The sequence below is a fragment of the Cuculus canorus genome, chromosome 34 (genome assembly GCF_017976375.1).
Source record: "Cuculus canorus isolate bCucCan1 chromosome 34, bCucCan1.pri, whole genome shotgun sequence".
Classification (NCBI taxonomy): Eukaryota; Metazoa; Chordata; class Aves; order Cuculiformes; family Cuculidae; genus Cuculus; species Cuculus canorus.
Window position 1 is genome coordinate 439,211 of NC_071434.1, and position 18,457 is coordinate 457,667.

Here is an 18,457-nt window from a genome sequence, read left to right on the forward strand (position 1 = left end):
CCCGCCCCCTCGGAGCCGTTATTTTTTGGTTTTTACGGAATCAGACAATTTTCTTTTCAACAAACTTTAAAAAAAAAAAAAAAAATGTACATTTTTCCGCCGTCTTTTCCGGAATTTTTTTTTTTTTTTCCTTTTTTTTTTCCCCCCTCTCTCTCTTTTCCCCCCCCCCCCTTTTTTTTTTTTTTTTTCCCCACCCCCCTCCCCTTTTCCCTCTTTTTTTTCCCCCTCCCCCTCCCCCAACCCTTTTCCCAAATTCCCAATTCCCGGCCGGATTTCGGGATGCGGCGGGGGATTCACCGGTAGCCTTGGTATCCGTAGTAATTCCTGTAGTACCGATCCCTGTCCTGGTAGTAATTCTGCCACTGGGAAACAAAAAAGGATTATTGGGATTATCCTGGGAATAAAAGGCAGAATACTTGGGAATTCCGACCGGGAACGCCGTTACCTCCCGGTTGTACTGTCGGTAGTAATCGCGGTAGCGGTTGTAGTCGTAATCGCGGCCGTAGAAACGGTCGTAATCGCCTCGGTAGCGGTCGTAGAAATTCCGGTAACCCTGGGAAAAAAAAAACCGGGAATGGGGTTGGGAATGGGTGGGATTGGGAGGAGGAGGAGCTGAGGTGAAGGCCTTTTCCCTTCCGCCAATCCTCATTCCCTTCTCCCAACATGAATCCTCGTTCCCAGTGCCGATGGTTCCTCGCAGGAGCGGTGGGAATGGATCCCGGTTATCCCAGGAAAGGGAGCCGGGACCTCCCCACCATGGAATTTTGCCAATCCATATCCCGTCGGCCCAATCCGGATCCTTTCCTCCAATCCACATCCCTTTTTCTTGATCCTCATCCCTTCTCCATATCCGGATCCCTCCCAATCCCAATCCCTCCCAATCCGGATCCTTTCCTCCAATCCACATCCCCTCCCCTGATCCTGATCCCAATCCCTTCTCCACACCCGGATCCCTCCCAATCCATCCCAATCCCAATCCCTCCCTCCAATCCACATCCCTTTCCCTGATCCCCTAATCCCAATCCCAATTATCCCAATCCTCCTCCATCTTTGGATCCCTTCTCCATATCCACATCCCTCCTCCCAATCCCAATCCCTCCTAATCCGGATCCTTTCCTCCAATCCACATCCCTTTCCCTGATCCTTCCTCCCGATCTGACTCCCTCCTCCATCTTTGGATCCCTTCTCCATATCCGCATCCCTCCTCCCAATCCCAATCCTGATCCTTTCCTCCAATCCACATCCCCTTCCCTGATCCCAATCCCTCCTCCATATCCGGATCCCTCCCAATCCCAATCCCTCCCAATCCCACTCCTTTCCTCCAATCCACATCCCTTTCCCTGATTCCGATCCCTCCTCCATATCCGGATCCCTCCCAATCCCAATCCCAATTCCAATCCCTCCCAATCCCAATCCCAATCCCTCCCAATCCGGATCCTTTCCTCCAATCCACATCCCTTTCCCTGATCCCGATCCCTCCTCCATATCCGGATCCCTCCCAATCCCAATCCCTCCTAATCCGGATCCTTTCCTCCAATCCACATCCCTTTCCCTGATCCCAATCCCAATTATCCCAATCCTCCTCCATCTTTGGATCCCTTCTCCATATCCACATCCCTCCTCCCAATCCCAATCCCTCCCTCCAATCCCAATCCCTCCCAATTCCAATCCCTCCCAATCCCGATCCTTTTCTCCAATCCACATCCCTTTCCCTGATCCCGATCCCTCCACCACATCCGGATCCCTCCCAATCCCAATCCCTCCCTCCAATCCACATCCCTCCCACTTCCAATCCCAATCCCTCCTAATCCGGATCCTTTCCTCCAATCCACATCCCTTTCCCTGATCCCAATCCCTCCTCCATATCCGGATCCCTCCCAATCCCAATCCCTTTCCCTGATCCCCTAATCCCAATCATCCCAATCCTCCTCCATCTTTGGATCCCTTCTCCATATCCGCATCCCTCCTCCCAATCCCAATCCCTCCCTCCAATCCCTCCCAATCCCAATCCCTCCCTCCAATCCACGTCCCTTTCCCTGATCCCAATCCCTCCTCCATATCCGGATCCCTCCCAATCCCAATCCCAATCCCAATCCCTCCTTCCAAACCACATCCCTCCTAATCCCAATCCCTCCCTCCAATCCACATCCCTTTCCCTGATCCCTCCCTCCATATCCGGATCCCTCCCAATCCCAATCCCTCCTAATCCGGATCCTTTCCTCCAATCCCAATCCCTTTCCCTAATCCCAATCCCAATTATCCCAATCCTCCTCCATCTTTGGATCCCTTCTCCATATCCACATCCCTCCTCCCAATCCCAATCCCTCCCAATCCCAATCCCTCCTAATCCCGATCCTTTCCTCCAATCCACATCCCTTTCCCTGATCCCGATCCCTCCTCCATACCCGGATCCCAATCCCAATCCCTCCCTCCAATCCACATCTCTTTCCCTGATCCCGATCCCTCCTCCATATCCGGATCCCTCCCAATCCCGGTTATCCCAGATGATCCCGGGAATTCCTTTTTCCGGTGGGGAATTCCGGCTCACCCCTCTGTTCCCGGGCTGCCCCCAGTACTGCTGCTGTCCGTACACGCGGTTGTCGTAGCCGCGGCGTTGTCCGCCCACTGGAAAAAAACACGGAAAAGTCGGAATTCCCGACGGATCGGGCCGAATCCTAACGGATCAGAGCCAAATCCCGACGGATCGGGGCCAAATCCCGACGGAAACACAGCCCCCCTCGACGCTTCCCGATTCGGGGAGGAAAAAGCCCTCTTTGCTGCCGGAATCGTGGAATGAGGAGGGAAAAGTGGGATGAGGGGAGCGGAAAAAGTGCGGGATAAAGGATGAGGGCGGAATGGAGGTGGCGCTTCCCGTTTCCGGGAGCGAATCCCATGTTTTTGCTGGAATATGGGAAGGAGAGCGGCTTCCAGGGAGGAAAAGTGGGATGAGAGCAGTATGGGGAGGAGAAAAGCGGGAAGCGGGATGAGAATCGGGAAGCGGGATAAGAATCGGGAAGCAGATGAGGATCGGGATGAGTTCCGAGGCCGGAATGGAGGCGGCGCTTCCCATTTCCGGGAGCGAATCCCATCTTATTGGCGGAATATGGGAAGGAGAGCGGCTTCCAGGGAGGAAAAGTGGGATGAGGGCAGTATGGGGACCAAAAAAGTGGGATAAGAATCGGGAAGCGGGATGAGAATCGGGATGAGCTCCGAGGCCGGAATGGAGGTGGCACTTCCCATTTCCAGGAGCAAATCCGGAATCCGGGAAGGGGCCTTTGGGATGGAAAAGACAGGAAGATAAAGAGCGGAAAAGCTTCGGGAAGCGGGATAAGGCCGGAACGGAAGCGCCGCTTCCCATTTCTGGGAGTAAACCCACGGGGAACGCCGGAATCCGGAAGCGCGAGGAGCTTTTGGGAAGGAATGCGGGCAGGAAAAGCTTTGGGAAGTGGGAAAAGACCCGGAAAATCCATGCGGAGAAGGCCTCACCGTATCCCTGCCCGCGGTTGCGGTTCTGGCGGTTGCGTTTGTTGCGGTTGTTGCGGCGGTTCGCTCGCTTTTCCGAAGGCGGAAGCAACTTCCGGGCTTCTTCCTTGTATTTGGTGACCAACGGTTGCGCCTCTTCCTTCTGGAGTTCTCCGTAAATCACTTCATCCAAATAATCGTTCTTTTCCGGAAGGGAATAATTCGCTACGGCGCCAAAAAAAAAAACGGGGTTGGAAAAAGATGTCGGAAAGGATGGGAGACGCAACAGATCCGAGCTCCAAAGCTCCCAACAACTCCAGGATCCCTCTCCAGATCCTTCTTTCCATGGATCCATGTCCAAATCCCTCTCCAGATCCTTCCATCCCATGGATCCAAGTCCAAATCCCTCTCCAGATCCTTCCATCCCATCAATCCATGCCCAGATCCCTCTCCAGATCCTTCCATCCCATGGATCCAGCCCTTCTAGATCTTTCTTTCCATGGATCCATGCCCACATCCCTCTCCAGATCATTCCATCCCATGGATCCATGCCCAGATCCCTCTCCAGATTCCTCCATCCCATGAATCCAGCCCTTCCAGATCCTTCTTTCCATGGATCCAAGTCCAGATCCCTCTCCAGATCCCTCCATCCCATGGATCCAGCCCTTCCAGATCCTTCTTTCCACGGATCCATGCCCAGATCCCTCTCCAGATCCTTCTATCCCATGGATCCATGCCCGGATACTGCTCCAGATCCTTCCATCCCATGAATCCAGCCCTTCCAGATCCTTCCATCCCATCAATCCATGCCCAGATCCCTCTCCAGATCCTTCATTCCATGAATCCAGCCCTTCTAGATCGTTCTTTCCACGGATCCAAGTCCAAATCCCTCTCCAGATCCTTCCATCCCATGGATCCAGCTCTTCTAGATCCTTCTTTCCATGAATCCATGCCCAGATCCCTCTCCAGATCCTTCCATCCCATGGATCCAGCCCTTCCAGATCCTTCTTTCCATGGATCCATGCCCAGATCCCTCTCCAGATCCTTCATCCCATGGATCCATGCCCAGATCCCTCTCCAGATCCTTCCATCCCACGGATCCATGTCCAGATCCCTCCATCCCATGGATCCAGCTCTTCTAGATCCTTCTTTCCATGGATCCATGCCCAGATCCCGCTCCAGATCCTTCCATCCCATGGATCCAAGTCCAGATCCCTCTCCAGATCCTTCATTCCATGAATCCAGCCCTTCTAGATCCTTCTTTCCATGGATCCATGCCCAGATCCCTCTCCAGATCCCTCCATCCCATGAATCCAGCTCTTCCAGATCCTTCTTTCCCTGGATCCATGCCCAGATCCCTCTCCAGATCCTTCCATCCCATGGATCCAGCCCTTCCAGACCCTTCTTTCCATGGATCCATGCCCAGATCCCTCTCCAGATCCTTCATCCCATGGATCCATGCCCAGATCCCTCTCCAGATCCTTCCATCCCACGGATCCATGTCCAGATCCCTCCATCCCATGGATCCAGCTCTTCTAGATCCTTCTTCCCATGGATCCATGCCCAGATCCCGCTCCAGATCCTTCCATCCCATGGATCCAAGTCCAGATCCCTCTCCAGATCCTTCCATCCCATGGATCCAGCCCTTCCAGATCCTTCTTTCCATGGATCCATGCCCAGATCCCTCTCCAGATCCCTCCATCCCATGGATCCAGCCCTTCCAGATCCTTCTTTCCATGGATTCATGCCCAGGATCCCTCTCCAGATCCTTCCAGCCCATGGATCCAGCTCTTCTAGATCCTTCTTTCCACGGATCCAAGTCCAGATCCCTCTCCAGATCCTTCCATCCCATCAATCCATGCCCAGATCCCTCTCCAGATCCCTCCATCCCATGGATCCAGCCCTTCTAGATCCTTCCATCCCATGTATCCATGCCCACATCCCTCTCCGGATCCTTCCATCCCACAGATCCAGCCCTTCCAGATCCTTCTTTCCATGGATCCATGCCCAGGTCCCTCTCCGGATCCTTCCATCCCACGGATCCATGTCCAGATCCCTCCATCCCATGAATCCAGCTCTTCCAGATCCTTCTTTCCATGGATCCATGCCCAGATCCCTCTCCAGATCCTTCCATCCCATCAATCCATGCCCAGATCCCTCTCCAGATCCTTCCATCCCACGGATCCAGCTCTTCCAGATCCTTCTTTCCATGGATCCATGCCCAGATCCCTCTCCAGATCCCTCCTTCCCATGGATCCAGCCCTTCCAGATCCTTCTTTCCATGAATCCATCCCCAAATCCTTCTCCAATCCTCCCTTCCCCCAACTCCAACCCTTCCCAACTCCTTTTTATCCCAACACTTCCCCCCCTTTTTCCTCCCCTGAATCCCATCGGGATAAACCCCTCATCCCAACCTTTCATTTCCAACATCACCGACTCCGGAACGTCATCTCCTTCCGCTTCCTTCCGTAATTCCAACCTTTTTTTCCAATCCTCATCCGTCGGAACGATAACCACCACTTTCCGGGAGAAACCTTTGAAGGCCAAAAGCTTCCGGCGTTGCCCGGAATTATAAACGTTGCACTGGGATAAAACGGGGAAAGGAAAGAGCGGTAACGAAGCCCTTAACGAAGCCGAATTCCGGAGAGCGGGAAAAGACCGGGAATTTGGGATACGGACCTGGTCGAGGATGAAATTCCGCTTGGCTCGGGGCGCGATCTGGACCAGCTTGCTAAGGCACTGAGCCGCCTGCTGGGCCAGCAGATCCCGGCTCTTGGCATCCAATTCTTCCGCTTCCGGGCCTTTCGCCTGCGGGAAGAGGGAGGAAGGATGGGAAAAAGGGCAATCGGAGAGATTTGGGCTACTGGAAAGGGGGTTTGGGCTATCGAAAAGGGGTAGAGGTGGGGGATTTGGGAGGGTGGGCGACCAAAAAGGGGCTGTGGGCTATCAAAAAGGGGGTCTGGGCTACCAAAAAGGGGCTCTGGGCTACCAAAAAGGGGGTCAGGGGTACTAAAAAGGGGCTGTGGGCTACCAAAAAGGGGCTCTGGGCTATCAAAAAGGGGGTCTGGGCTATCAAAAAGGGGCTGTGGGCTATCAAAGAGGGGCTCTGGGCTACCAAAAAGCGTAGATGTGGGTGATTTGGGAGGGTGGGCTACCATAAAGGGGCTCTGGGCTACCAAGAAGGGGCTGCGGGCTACCAAAAAGGATAGCTCTGTGTGACTTGGGAGGGTGGACTACCAAAAAGGGGCTCCGGGCTACCTAAAAGGGGCTCTGGGCTACCAAAAAGGGGGTCTGAGGTACTAAAAAGGGGCTCTGGGCTACCAAAAAGGGGCCGTGGGCTACCAAAAAGCGTAGCTGTGGGTGATTTGGGAGGGTGGGCTACCAAAAAGGGGCTCTAGGGTACTAAAAAGGGGGTCTGGGCTACCAAAAAGGGGCTAAAGGCTACCATAAAGGGGCTGTGGGCTACTGAAAAGGGCCATGGGCTACCAAAAAGGGGCTCTGGGGTACTAAAAAGGGCGTCTGGGCTATCAAAAAGGGTCTCTGGGCTACCAAAAAGCATAGATGTGGGTGATTTGGGAGGGTGGGCAACCAAAAAGGGGCTCTGGGCTACCAAAAAGGGGCCGTGGGCTACCAAAAAGGGTAGCTGTGGGTGACTTGGGAAAGTGGGCTACATAAAAGGGGGTCTGGGCTACCAAAATGGGGGTGCGGGATACTAAAAAGGGGCCATGGGCTACCAAAAAGGGGTCTGGGCTACCAAAAAGGGTAGCTGTGGGTGATTTGGGAGGGTGGGCTACCAAAAAGGGGGTCTGGGCTACCATAAAGCGGCTCTGGGCTATCAAAAAGGGGCTCTGGGCTACCATAAAGGGGCTCTGGGCTACCAAAGAGGGGCTCTGGGCTACCAAAAAGGGGGTCTGGGCTACCAAAAAGGGGTTTGGGGCCACCTGGGCGTGAGGGCTCCCAGAAGCGGCCGTGGGCAACCTGAGAGGCGCCTGTGGCTACCAAAGAGGGGCTGTGGGCCACCAAAATGGGGGAGGGGGCAACCAGAGAGAGGGCTGCGGAGTCGGCTCCGATCTCCATACGGATCCAAATGGGGCTCCGGATGCGCATCCGGATCCAGATGGGGATCTGCTTCCATGGGGATCCGGAAGCAGCTCCGGCTCCGGATCCATTTGGATGCGGATGCAGAGGCAGATCCGGCTCGGGATGTGAATCCGGATGCGGATCCGGATGCGGATCCGGAGGCAGATCCGGCTTCAGATCCACTCGGATACGGATCTGGCTCAGCGGCACCTCTGGATATGACTCCAGATGCGGATCCGGCTCCGGATCCATCTTGGATACACCTCTGGATACAGATCCAGATCTGAATCCGCCTTGGGAGCAGCTCTGGATGTGAATCCGGATGCGGATCCATAAACAGATCCGGATGTGGATCCATTTGGATACGGATCTGGCTCAGCTGCAGCTCTAAACACGCATCCGGATGCGGATCCGGCCCGGATGGAGCTCTGGAAGCGGATCCGGCTGTAGATCCGGCTCTGGATGCGACTCTGGATGCAGATCCAGAGGCAGATCCGGCCTCAGATCCACTCGGATACGGATCTGGCTCAGCGGCAGCTCCGGATGTGACTCCGGATGCGGATCCGGCTCCGGATCCATCTTGGATACACCTCTGGATACAGATCCAGCTCCGGATGCAGATCCAGAGGCAGATCCGGCTCTGGACGCGAATCCGGATGCGGATCCAGAAACAGATCCGGATGTGGATCCACTCGGATCCGGATCTGGCTCAGCTGCAGCTCTAAACACGCATCCGGATGCGGATCCGGCCCGGATGGAGCTCTGGAAGCGGATCCAGATGTAGATCAAGCTCTGGATGCGAATCCGGATGCGGATCCGACTGCAGATCCGTCTTGGATACACCTCTGGATACAGATCCAGATCCGGATCTGCCTTGGGAGCAGCTCCGGATGCGGATCCAGAGGCAGATCCGGCTCTGGAGATGAATCCGGATGCGGATCCGGATGTGGATCCATTTGGATACGGATGTGGCTCAGCTGCAGCTCTAAACACACATCCGGATGCGGATCCGGGCCTGGATGGAGCTCTGGAAGCGGATCCAGATGTAGATCCAGCTCTGGATGTGAATCCGGATGCGGATCCAGAGGCAGATCCGGCTCTGGACGCGAATCCAGATGCGGATCCATAAACAGATCCGGATGTGGATCCACTCGGATACGGATCTGGCTCAGCTGCAGCTCTAAACACGCATCCGGATGCGGATCCGGCCTGGATGGAGCTCTGGAAGCGGATCCGGCTGTAGATCCGGCTCTGGATACGAATCCGGATGCGGATCCGGCTTGGACGCAGGTCCGGATGCGGATCCGGAGGCAGATCCGGCCTCAGATCCACTCGGATACGGATCTGGCTCAGCGGCACCTCTGGATGTGACTCCGGATGCAGATCCGGCTCCGGATCCGTCTTGGATACACCTCTGGATACAGATCCAGATCTGAATCCGCCTTGGGTGCGGCTCCAGATGCAGATCCAGAGGCAGATCCGGCTCTGGAGATGAATCCAGATGCGGATCCATAAACAGATCCGGATGTGGATCCATTTGGATACGGATCTGGCTCAGCTGCAGCTCTAAACACGCATCCGGATGCGGATCCGGGCCCGGATGGAGCTCTGGAAGCGGATCCGGCTGTAGATCCGGCTCTGGACGCCACTCCGGATGCGGATCCGACTGCGCTTCCGGACTCACCCGCAGCTGATGCAGCACCGTCTCTGTTCCCAGGATATTATAGCGCTTCTCCCGGTTTTCCTGACTCTGCTTTTCCGCCCATTGGGTTTTCCCGGAACCCGGAAGTCCGACCATCAACAACACCTGGATAAAAGCCGGGAAAAAAAGAAAGGGGAAACTGAGGCAGAGCGGCGCCGGCATTCCCATCGGATGCCAAAGGGAAAGGGCGACGCTGACCTCGCATTCCTCTATGGATTTGGGCGGAAGCGGAGTACGGATGCGCTCTTCCGCGGGAACGGCGTGGATGAAGACGAATTCCGACGGCGCCGGAAAGAAGGGCTCTTCCTTCTGCCCGAAGTTGAGCTCCACCACACAGCTCTTACAGAGGACGTGCGGGAGCAGCGCTCGTTCTCCCAAGGAATCCTTCGGAATCCGGAATGCCGTTCCCAACTCTTCGCCGTTCTTGGAAAAGGAAAGTTCCACCACCGCTTCGCCTTCGAAGTTCTGCCCAGGACGGAAAAGCGGAGTTGGGAATAAACACAGGGATGTTTCCACCCCCGGAGAGTTTTCCCAACTTGCGAACGGTCCCTTTTTTCCCAGCTTTTTTCTGGGAATATTCGGGATGGGGTTTTTTTCCCCCTTCCCATAAACGGAGCAAAGGGCTCCGGAAGAGGATCCGGATGTGGAGTGGGCTCAGCTGCGGCTCTGGATTGGGAGCCGGATGCGGAGCTGGCTACGGATCCATGTAAATCCGGATCCAGATGCGGATCCGGCTCCGAATCCATGTAAATCCGGATCAAGATGCGGATCCGGCTCAGCTGCAGCTCCAGATGCGGATCCAGCTGCGCATCCGGCTCAGATACAGCTCCAAATGTGGATCCACATGCGGATCCGGCTCAGATAGAGCTCCAGATATGGATCCGGATGCGGATCTGCATCTGATACAGCTCCAGCTGTGGATCCGACTCAGATACAGCTCCAGATGTGGATCCAGCTGCGGATCCTCATCCGATACAGCTCCAGCTGCGGATCCAGATGCGGATCCGGCTCAGACAGTGCTCCGGATGTGGATCCAACTGCGGATCCGGCTCAGATAGAGCTCCAGATGCGGATCTGGATGTGGATCCTCATCCGATACAGCTCCAGATGCGGATCCAGCTGCGGATCCGGCTCAGATACAGCTCCAGATGTGGATCCAACTGTGGATCCGGCTCAGATACAGCTCCACATGCGGATCCACCTGCGGATCCGGCTCAGATACAGCTCCAAATGCGGATCCAGATGTGGATCCGGCTCTGATACAGCTCTGGATGCGGATCCAGCTGCGGATCCACATCCGATACAGCTCCAGATGTGGATCCAGCTGCGGATCCGCATCCGATACAGCTCCAGATGTGGATCCAGATGTGGATCCGGCTCAGATACAGCTCCAGGTGCGGATCCAGCTACGGATCCACATCCGATACAGCTCCAGATGTGGATCCGGCTCAGATACAGCTCCAGATGTGGATCCGGATGTGGATCCGGCTCAGATACAGTTCCAGATATGGATCCAGATGTGAACCCGCATCCGATACAGCTCCAGGTGCGGATCCAGCTGCGGATCCGACCGAACAGTGGCTCCGCACACGGATCCAGATGGTGATCCGGCCCGGCTGTGGCTCTGGATGCGGATCCAGATGCACATCCAGCTCTGGATGCGGATCCAGATCCGGCTCGGATACAGCTCCAGATGCAGCTCCGGCTCAGCTGCACCTCTGGATGTGGATCCAGATGTGCCCCGGGCTCGGCTGCAGCTTTGGCCACAGATTCCGATGTGGATCCGGCTGCGGCTCCGGCTCCGTTCTCCCCACATTCCCTACAATCCCGGCACCGGTGCCACCCGCTCGCTTCCGCCGGCGCATCCGACGGCTCCGCTCTCCACTTCCGGCACATCGCATCCAACAGCTGTTTTTCCTACCAGCTCCGCTCTCCAAATGCTCCCGGAAGCCACCGGCTCCGCTTTTCCGACGCTACGCTCCAAGCAACAGAGCCTCCGGATCAAAGAGCCGAGCGCTCCGCTCTCTCCCAACAATTCCGCTCTCCTAACGCTCCCGGCAACCACCGCTCCGATATCCCAACTCTTCCGGCAACACAATAACTCCCAACCTTTCCCAACGCATCCCAGCTTTGTCCTCTCCCAACGCATTCCGGCTCCGCTCCCTCCTAAGGAATTCCGGATGCGGCCTCTCCCAACAGCTCCTGCTCTTTCCCAACGCCTCCCACTGACGGATTCCGGCCTCTCCCGCTCCGTTTGCACCCAACGGATCCCAACTCCGCTTCCTCCCAATGGATCCCAGTGGATCCCAACTCCACTCTCGGCCTTTCCTGACCTATTCCGGCTCTGCTCCCTCCCAACAGATCCCGGCTCCAGCCTTTCCCAACGGATCCCGGCCTTTCCCAATGGCTCTACTCCCTCCCGACGGCTTTCCGGCCTTTCGGAATGGCTCCCGCTTCCATCCTTTCCCCCCACACATCCGCTCTTCCCGCGCTCACCGCGAAGCATCCGATGACGTCGTTTTCTCCGAAGTTTTCTCCGAACTCCTCAAAGTGTCCGTTTTCCACCTTTAAACCTCGGCTGTCGTAGCCGTAGGAAAACTCGTCTTCGCCTGGAATGGGAAAAGCATCCTTAGAGCCAACGGGAAGCGGGGAAAAAGCTTGGAAAAAAAAGGTGGAATGTTGGGAATGAAGCCAACGTTACCCAATTGCGAGCGGGAGAAATCCACGGACCATCCGACGCGGAAAAGAGGAACCTCCGTGCATCCCTCCTTCACCGGGAGATACTGCGTCACCTGCGGGAAAGACGTTCAGCACGGAAAACAGGGATAAAGATGGAAAATTCCGGCTGGAAAACGGAGGTTTGGATCCCTTTGGTAAAAAAAGAAATGGTTTGGAAAAGGAAAACCGCTTGGAAATGTGGGAAAAGCAGGCGGAGAGGGGGGAAAAGCGCACGGATAAGCGGATAAAGAGGATGGAGAAGTGAGAAAAGTATCCGGAAAGATGGAAAAATCCAGCGGGAAAAGGGTCGTTTGAAAAGGAAAGTGGTTTGGAAGAGAAAAAGTGAGTGGAAAAGTGGGAAAAGGAGTTGGAGAGGTGGGAAAAAAGGGATGGAGAGACGGGAAAAGCACACAGAGAGGTGGGAAAATCCATCGGGAATGCGGTGCTTGAATGGCTTTAATAGAAAAGAAGTGATTTGGCAGAGGAAAAGTTTCTGGAAGTGCGTCTGGAAATGAGGGAAAGGTGGGAAAGGAGGTGGAGAAGTGGGAAAAGCGTCCGGAAAAGTAGAAAAATCCACCTGGAAAGGAGTGTTTGAGGCTTTTCCATAAAAAAAGAAGAAGTTTGGCAGTGAAAAAGTATCCGAAAAGGTGGAAAAGCAGCCAAAGAGGTGGGAAAAAGACCTGGAAAAGTGGGAAAAGCGGATGGAGGGATAGGAAAAGTGCCCGGAGACTCAAAAAGCGGATGGAAAAGTAGTAAAAATCCAGTGGGAAAAGAGCGTTTGAGACCTTTTGGCGGAAAAAGAAGCGGTTTGGCAGAGGAAAAAATCCTGGAAAGGTGGGAAAATCCAGCTGGGAAGGGGTGGTTGAATCCCTTCCGTAGAAAAGAAGTGGTTTGGCAGGGATAAAGCGCTCGGAAAAGTGGGAAAAGCAGCCAAAGGGTGGGAAAAGCGTCCAAAGAGACAGAAAAAGCGGATGGAAAAGTGGGAAAAGCGCCTGGAAAGGTGGAGAAAATGGGAACGCCTCCCATCTGTGCTCGCCCAATCCCGGAGGATGGAGTATTCCAAATCCTCCCGGAGATGCAGGAAAAGCTCCGGATTTTGGTCGCCCACCTTGGCCTCGAAGCAGATTTTCCCCTTGGTGACTCCGTGAGTGCTCCGGGCTCCGGACCAGAGGGCAGGGAATTTCTCGGAGAAGAGCGGTTGTCCCCCGTAGCGATCCCTGCTGGCTTTGAAGTGGAGATCCGAAGTATCTACGCGGAAAAAAAGGAGCCGGGAATACAGGATGACGGTGATTCCAGAGGAATCCGTCACTTCGGCGTCTCCCAGTTTCACGATCCGGCAGCAGGACCGCACGGAAAAGTCTAAAGGATCCAAATCTGCCTGAAATCCCCTCAAATCCACCTGAATTCCGCCTCAAATCGTCCCAAATCCATGGGATCCCACCAAAACGCTCCGGATCTACTCAAAATCCACCCCAAATCTGCCGGAAATGCCTCTGAATTCCCCAAAATCATCCCAAATGCCCACAAAATCCCCCCAGATCCGCCCCATCTACCCCGGAATGAGGCCAAAATCATCCCAAATTCCCCCCAAATGCTCCCAAATTCCCCCCAAATGCCCCCAAAATGATCCGAAATGCCCCCCAAATCTCCCCCAAATCATCCCAAATTCCCCCAAAATCATCCAAAATGCCCCCAAATCTCCCCCAAATCATCCCAAATTCCCCCAAAATCATCCAAAATGCCCCCAAATTATCCCAAATCCCCCCAAAATCATCCCAAATGCCCCCAAAATCATCCCAAATGCCTCCAAAATTATCCAAAATCCCCCCAAAATCATCCCAAATGCCCCCAAAATGATCCGAAATGCCCCCAAATCTCCCCCAAAATCATCCAAAATGCCCCCAAATTATCCCAAATGCCCCCAAATCATCCCAAATCCCCCCCAAATCATCCCAAATCCCCCCCAAATCATCCCAAATGCCCCCAAATGATCCCAAATCCCCCCAAATCATCCCAAATCCCCCCAAAATAATCCCAAATGCCCCCAAAATAATCCCAAATGCCCCCAAATCGTCCCAAATGCCCCCAAATCGTCCCAAATGCCCCCAAATCGTCCCAAATGCCCCCAAATTATCCAAAATCCCCCAAAATCATCCCAAATGCCCCCGAAATCATCCCAAATGCCCCCGAAATGCTCCCAAATCCCCCCCAAATCATCCCAAATGCCCCCAAATCATCCCAAATCCCCTCGAAATCATCCAAAATGCCCCCAAATCATCCCAAATCCCCCCGAAATTATCCGAAATGCCCCCAAATTCCCCCAAAATCATCCCAAATGCCCCCCAAATCATCTCAAATCCCCCTCAAATCATCCCAAATCGTCCCAAATCCCCCCAAATCATCCCAAATGCCCCCCAAAATAATCCCAAATGCTCCCAAATCTCCCCAAATGCCCCCAAAATCATCCGAAATGCCCCCAAATAATCCCAAATCCCCCAAAATCATCCTCCAAATCTCCCAAATCATCCAAAATGTCCCCCAGAATCATCCTAAAATCACCCCAATCCCCCCCAAATATCCCAATCCATCCGAAATCCGCTTGAATTCCCCCCAATCCCCCTCAATTCACACCACTCCCCCCCGAAACCTCCCTGAAATCCATCCAAAAATCCTTAACTACCCCCAAATCTCCATCCCAAATCCCTCCAAACCCATCCCAACCCCCCCCAAAATACGGCCGAGAATTCCCGACGGAACGGCGGCTCCCGTACAAGTATCCAGGATGACGACGGATTCATCGTCTTCCCCTTCCCTGGGTTCTTCCTCCGGTGGCGGAGGGGACTTGGATCTGGGAAAGAAGGGAGGGAATGGAAATGAGGGAGCGTTTGGGCCACCGGATCCGATTCCGGAGGCTCGGGAAGCTCCGAACTCACCGGCTGTTGTAGGCCTCCTCGCGGAATTCATAGTAGGCCCGGCCGTGCTCGTCCTTCTCATCCCGCTGCCGTTTGACGCCTCTCCGCTCGCCGTCGGAGCCGGCCGGTTTGGATTTGTCGTCCTCGTCGGCTGCGGGAAGCAAAAAAAAACATGGATTATTTATCCTAAGAGTGGGAAAACTTAAGGAATTCAGGATCCAAACCAGGTGTTTTCACACTTTCCACAACAAAACACCGTCGCAACGTGGCTCCTGCTTTGCTAAACTCATGTTTTAGGGGTTATAAATGGGATAAAAAGATGGGAATGGTGGAATTCCAGGGATTTTAGCGGTCTCCGGCGGTTCCCTGAATCAAAGGATGCCTCTCCGTTATCCCATCCTCGTTATCCCGCCCTCTCCGGAGCTCCACGTGTCCCGACGCCACATAAACACGCGTTTGCCGGGAGCGAACACATCCCACAAAGCCACCACGAATCCATTGGGAAGCTCCGAAGGCGGAAACGCAGGAAGCAACACCCCCCAAACACGGCTTAAAATCCCAACTAATGGTAATTCCGCTCGGATTTTAATCCGGCGGAGCAAAACTCGGGCTCAACGTCCACTGGTTAATTAATAACGGGAAACTTCAAACCATCCCGGGGGCAAAGGACTAATTAGACACCGGATAACGAGCGCCAAAGAGCTCCGGGAGGGATGGAAAACCTTTGGATTCCGGCGTTTTCAGCAATAAAGCAGGAAAAAAGCGTTGGGATTTGGAATTACAGGTGAAAAATCCGCTTTTCTGTCCAAGAACTCTGAATAAAATGCTCTGAATGTAATAATAATCCCTAAGGATAATAATTATCCGACGTTATTCCAATTAAATTCCCAACTCAACGCAGCCAAACGCAATCTCCGGCTCCTCCACTACCAGAAATCCTTCGGAAAAAGGCTTTTTTTCCCCCTAATAAATCCTAATCCGGAGCTAACGCTTCCCTTCTTTCCTTACTCCCGATGCTTCCCAACAGCTCCAGCTCTAAGGAAGCGATTCCAATCCATTAATTCCCAACACACGTGTCTCAACGGTCAATCCCAACCGGAATTTTTCCTACTTCCTGACCTAAAAAGCTCTTTTCTTTTCCTCCCTCTTCCCATTTAAAGCGACTCAGAAGCCGGAATCGCTTCCGATTCCCCCTTGGATGCAACAAAACCAGGAGCAAAGCCTGGATTTGCCCCAATGAGCACTTCTGGGGGTTCCGATTAACGGAGAAACCCCTAAAATTCCCAGAAAATGAAAAGCCAAGAGCGACGTTGCCATTCCAAATCCCTCCCAAAACTGGGATTCAGCGTCTTAGGATCCCGCTTGGTGTGGTGGGAGATGTTTGGAATGCAAGGAAAAGTCATGGATAACGTTCCCACTCTATATGGCCCAAAACCGGGATTCCGGAGCTCCACATCCCCCCCAAAAAAATCCAATATTCAGGAAAAAAGAGGGAAAAAGGAAGCGGGATTTTTTCTGGGGAAGGAGGAACCGGGATTTGGTTGGAAAACAGAGAAACCAGGATTCAGGGGGGAGGAAAGGAATGGTGAGCCAGGATTTGGGGTGGAAAAAGAAGAGGAGCCGGGATTTGGGGGGGAAAAAGGAGCTGAAGTTTGGAAGGAGTGGAGGGAAAGAACTGGGATTTGGGGGAGGGAAAGAGAAGCGGGAGTTTTGGGATGAAAAAGGAATGAAAATCAGGATTTGGGGGGAAGATAGGGCCGAGATTTTTTTTTGGGGGTAAAAAAAGGAATGGGAACGAGAGTTTGGGGGGAAAGGAATGAGAACTGTGTTTTGGGGGGGGAAAAGGAAGAGGGATTTGGAGGGGAAAAGGAAGAGGGGTTTGGAGGGGAAAAGGAAGAGGGGTTCGGAGGGGGAAAAGGAAGAGGGGTTCGGAGGGGGAAAAGGAAGAGGGGTTCGGAGGGGGAAAAGGAAGAGGGGTTCGGAGGGGGAAAAGGAAGAGGGGTTCGGAGGGGGAAAAGGAAGAGGGGTTCGGAGGGGGAAAGGAAGAGGGATTTGGGGGGGGGAAAGGAACAGGGATTTGGAGGGGGAAAGGAAGAGGGATTTGGGGGGGGGGAAGGAACAGGGATTTGGGGGGGTGGGAGGCAGAAGGGACCGAGATTTGAGGGCGGAAGAACCGGGATTTGGGGTCTGGAACCGGGGCTCAAGGTGAAGGGAGACCGAAAACGGGACTGAGGAGAGAAAAAGCGGATGGAGGGAGAGCAGCAAACGGCGCTCCGCTCCGCGCTCACCGGCCTGGGCTCCTTCGTCCTTGGCCTCAACGGCAGCGGCTTCGTCCCCGCTGGGCGCCTCCTCCTGCGGCCTCTCGGCCCCGTTAACGCCGCCCTCGGTCCCTCCGGGCTCAGCTCGGGGCTCCCCTTCCGCCCCCGGTTGCTCCTGCGACGGCGCTTGCTTCTTCTCCTCCGCGGCCGCTGTTTCCTCCACCGGTTCTTCCTCCTCCTCTTCTTCTTCCTCCTCCTCCTCCTCCTCTTCTTCCTCGGCGGGACCGGGACGCGCTGCTTCCACCCCGCCTGGAGCCGCTATTCCCGCCGTGGCACCGCTTATCCCAACCGAGACACCGCTTATTCCTCCCGCGGCTCCGGTAATTCCTCCGGAAACACCGCTTATCCCAACCGATATTCCTCCCGGGGCACCGCTGATGGCAGCCGCGGCTCCGCTTATTCCTCCCGTGGCTCCGGTTAACCCAGCCGAGGCCCCGGTTATTCCTCCCGAGGCCCCGCTTGCCTCTTCCTCGTCAGCCAGCAGCGCTTCCTCGTCTTCCTCCTCCTCTTCTTCCTCCTCTTCCTCGTCTTCCTCCTCCTCCTCTTCCTCCTCCTCGCCGTGGGGGTGAGCAGCAGGGCCTCCCGCCGGCCCAGCTTCCCCGGTAGAGCCTCCTCCTCCTCCTCCTCCTCCTCCTTCTTCGGGCCCAGCCGCCAACATCTCGGCGTCCAAAGCTTCTTGAAGCCTCTGCGCCAGCTCCACCTTCAACCCACGGGCATCTAAGCCTCGGCGGCCCAGCTCGGCCCGTAGCTCGGTCACCTTCAGCCTCTTCACATCCATGGCGGCGGCAAAACGGCGGGGATGGAGGGGGGGGGGGGGGGGAAAGGAAAAAGGGGGGGGAGGGATGGGGGGGGGGAAGCGGAAGCGGGGCCCGAGCTGAGGGGAAGGGGGGGGGGGGAAGGTCGGGCCTGGGCCCCGGTGCGTGAGAAGAAGGCGGAGCCTTACGGAAACGCCTTAGCGAGCTAGGAGAAAGGAAGATGGGGAAACCAGGGGGGGCTTTTGCCCGCCCCGCTGCGTGGCCTTTAAAGGCCGCGCCGCTCGGCCTCCGGTTGACGCCGCTACCGCCGCCGCTACCGCCGCCGCTACCGCCGCCGCCGCCTTCACGACGCCCCCGGTTGCCTCAGCGCATGCGCGCGCGCCCCCCCCACACCGCGTCGCTTCTTCCCGCGCGCGCACGCGCCGCCGCGCATGCGCCAAACCCGCTTTCCAGCCCTCGGCGCAAGCGCGTAGCCAGCCCCTCACCACCTCTGCGCAGGCGCAGTGCGTC

At 55.2% G+C, this 18,457-nt stretch overlaps 1 protein-coding gene across 1 annotated transcript; it reads right to left on the minus strand.

Annotated features, from left to right (window-relative positions):
* Positions 1-243: 243 nt before the first annotated feature.
* HNRNPUL2 (heterogeneous nuclear ribonucleoprotein U like 2) lies at positions 244-17,996 on the minus strand. The gene is made up of 14 exons (XM_054052566.1): positions 17,163-17,996; positions 14,896-15,025; positions 14,734-14,810; positions 13,071-13,210; positions 11,946-12,036; positions 11,741-11,853; positions 9,443-9,709; positions 9,227-9,349; positions 6,142-6,270; positions 5,877-6,045; positions 3,487-3,687; positions 2,549-2,625; positions 446-553; positions 244-362 (listed from the first exon to the last, which is right to left on the minus strand). The coding sequence occupies exons 1-14, from the start codon at positions 17,968-17,970 to the stop codon at positions 294-296; spliced, it is 2,502 nt and encodes an 833-aa protein (XP_053908541.1). The 5' UTR covers positions 17,971-17,996; the 3' UTR covers positions 244-293.
* Positions 17,997-18,457: the final 461 nt, after the last annotated feature.

Excerpts from the sequence above, each read along its gene's own strand:
- HNRNPUL2 (XM_054052566.1), bottom strand. The coding sequence starts at position 17,970 with ATGGATGTGAAGAGGCTGAAGGTGACCGAGCTACGGGCCGAGCTGGGC. Across the intron at positions 14,811-14,895 it reads GAGGAGGCCTACAACAGCCG|ATCCAAGTCCCCTCCGCCAC; the intron begins GTGAGTTCGGAG and ends CTTCTTTCCCAG. Across the intron at positions 554-2,548 it reads GGCAGCCCGGGAACAGAGGG|GGTTACCGGAATTTCTACGA; the intron begins GTGAGCCGGAAT and ends TTTTTTTCCCAG.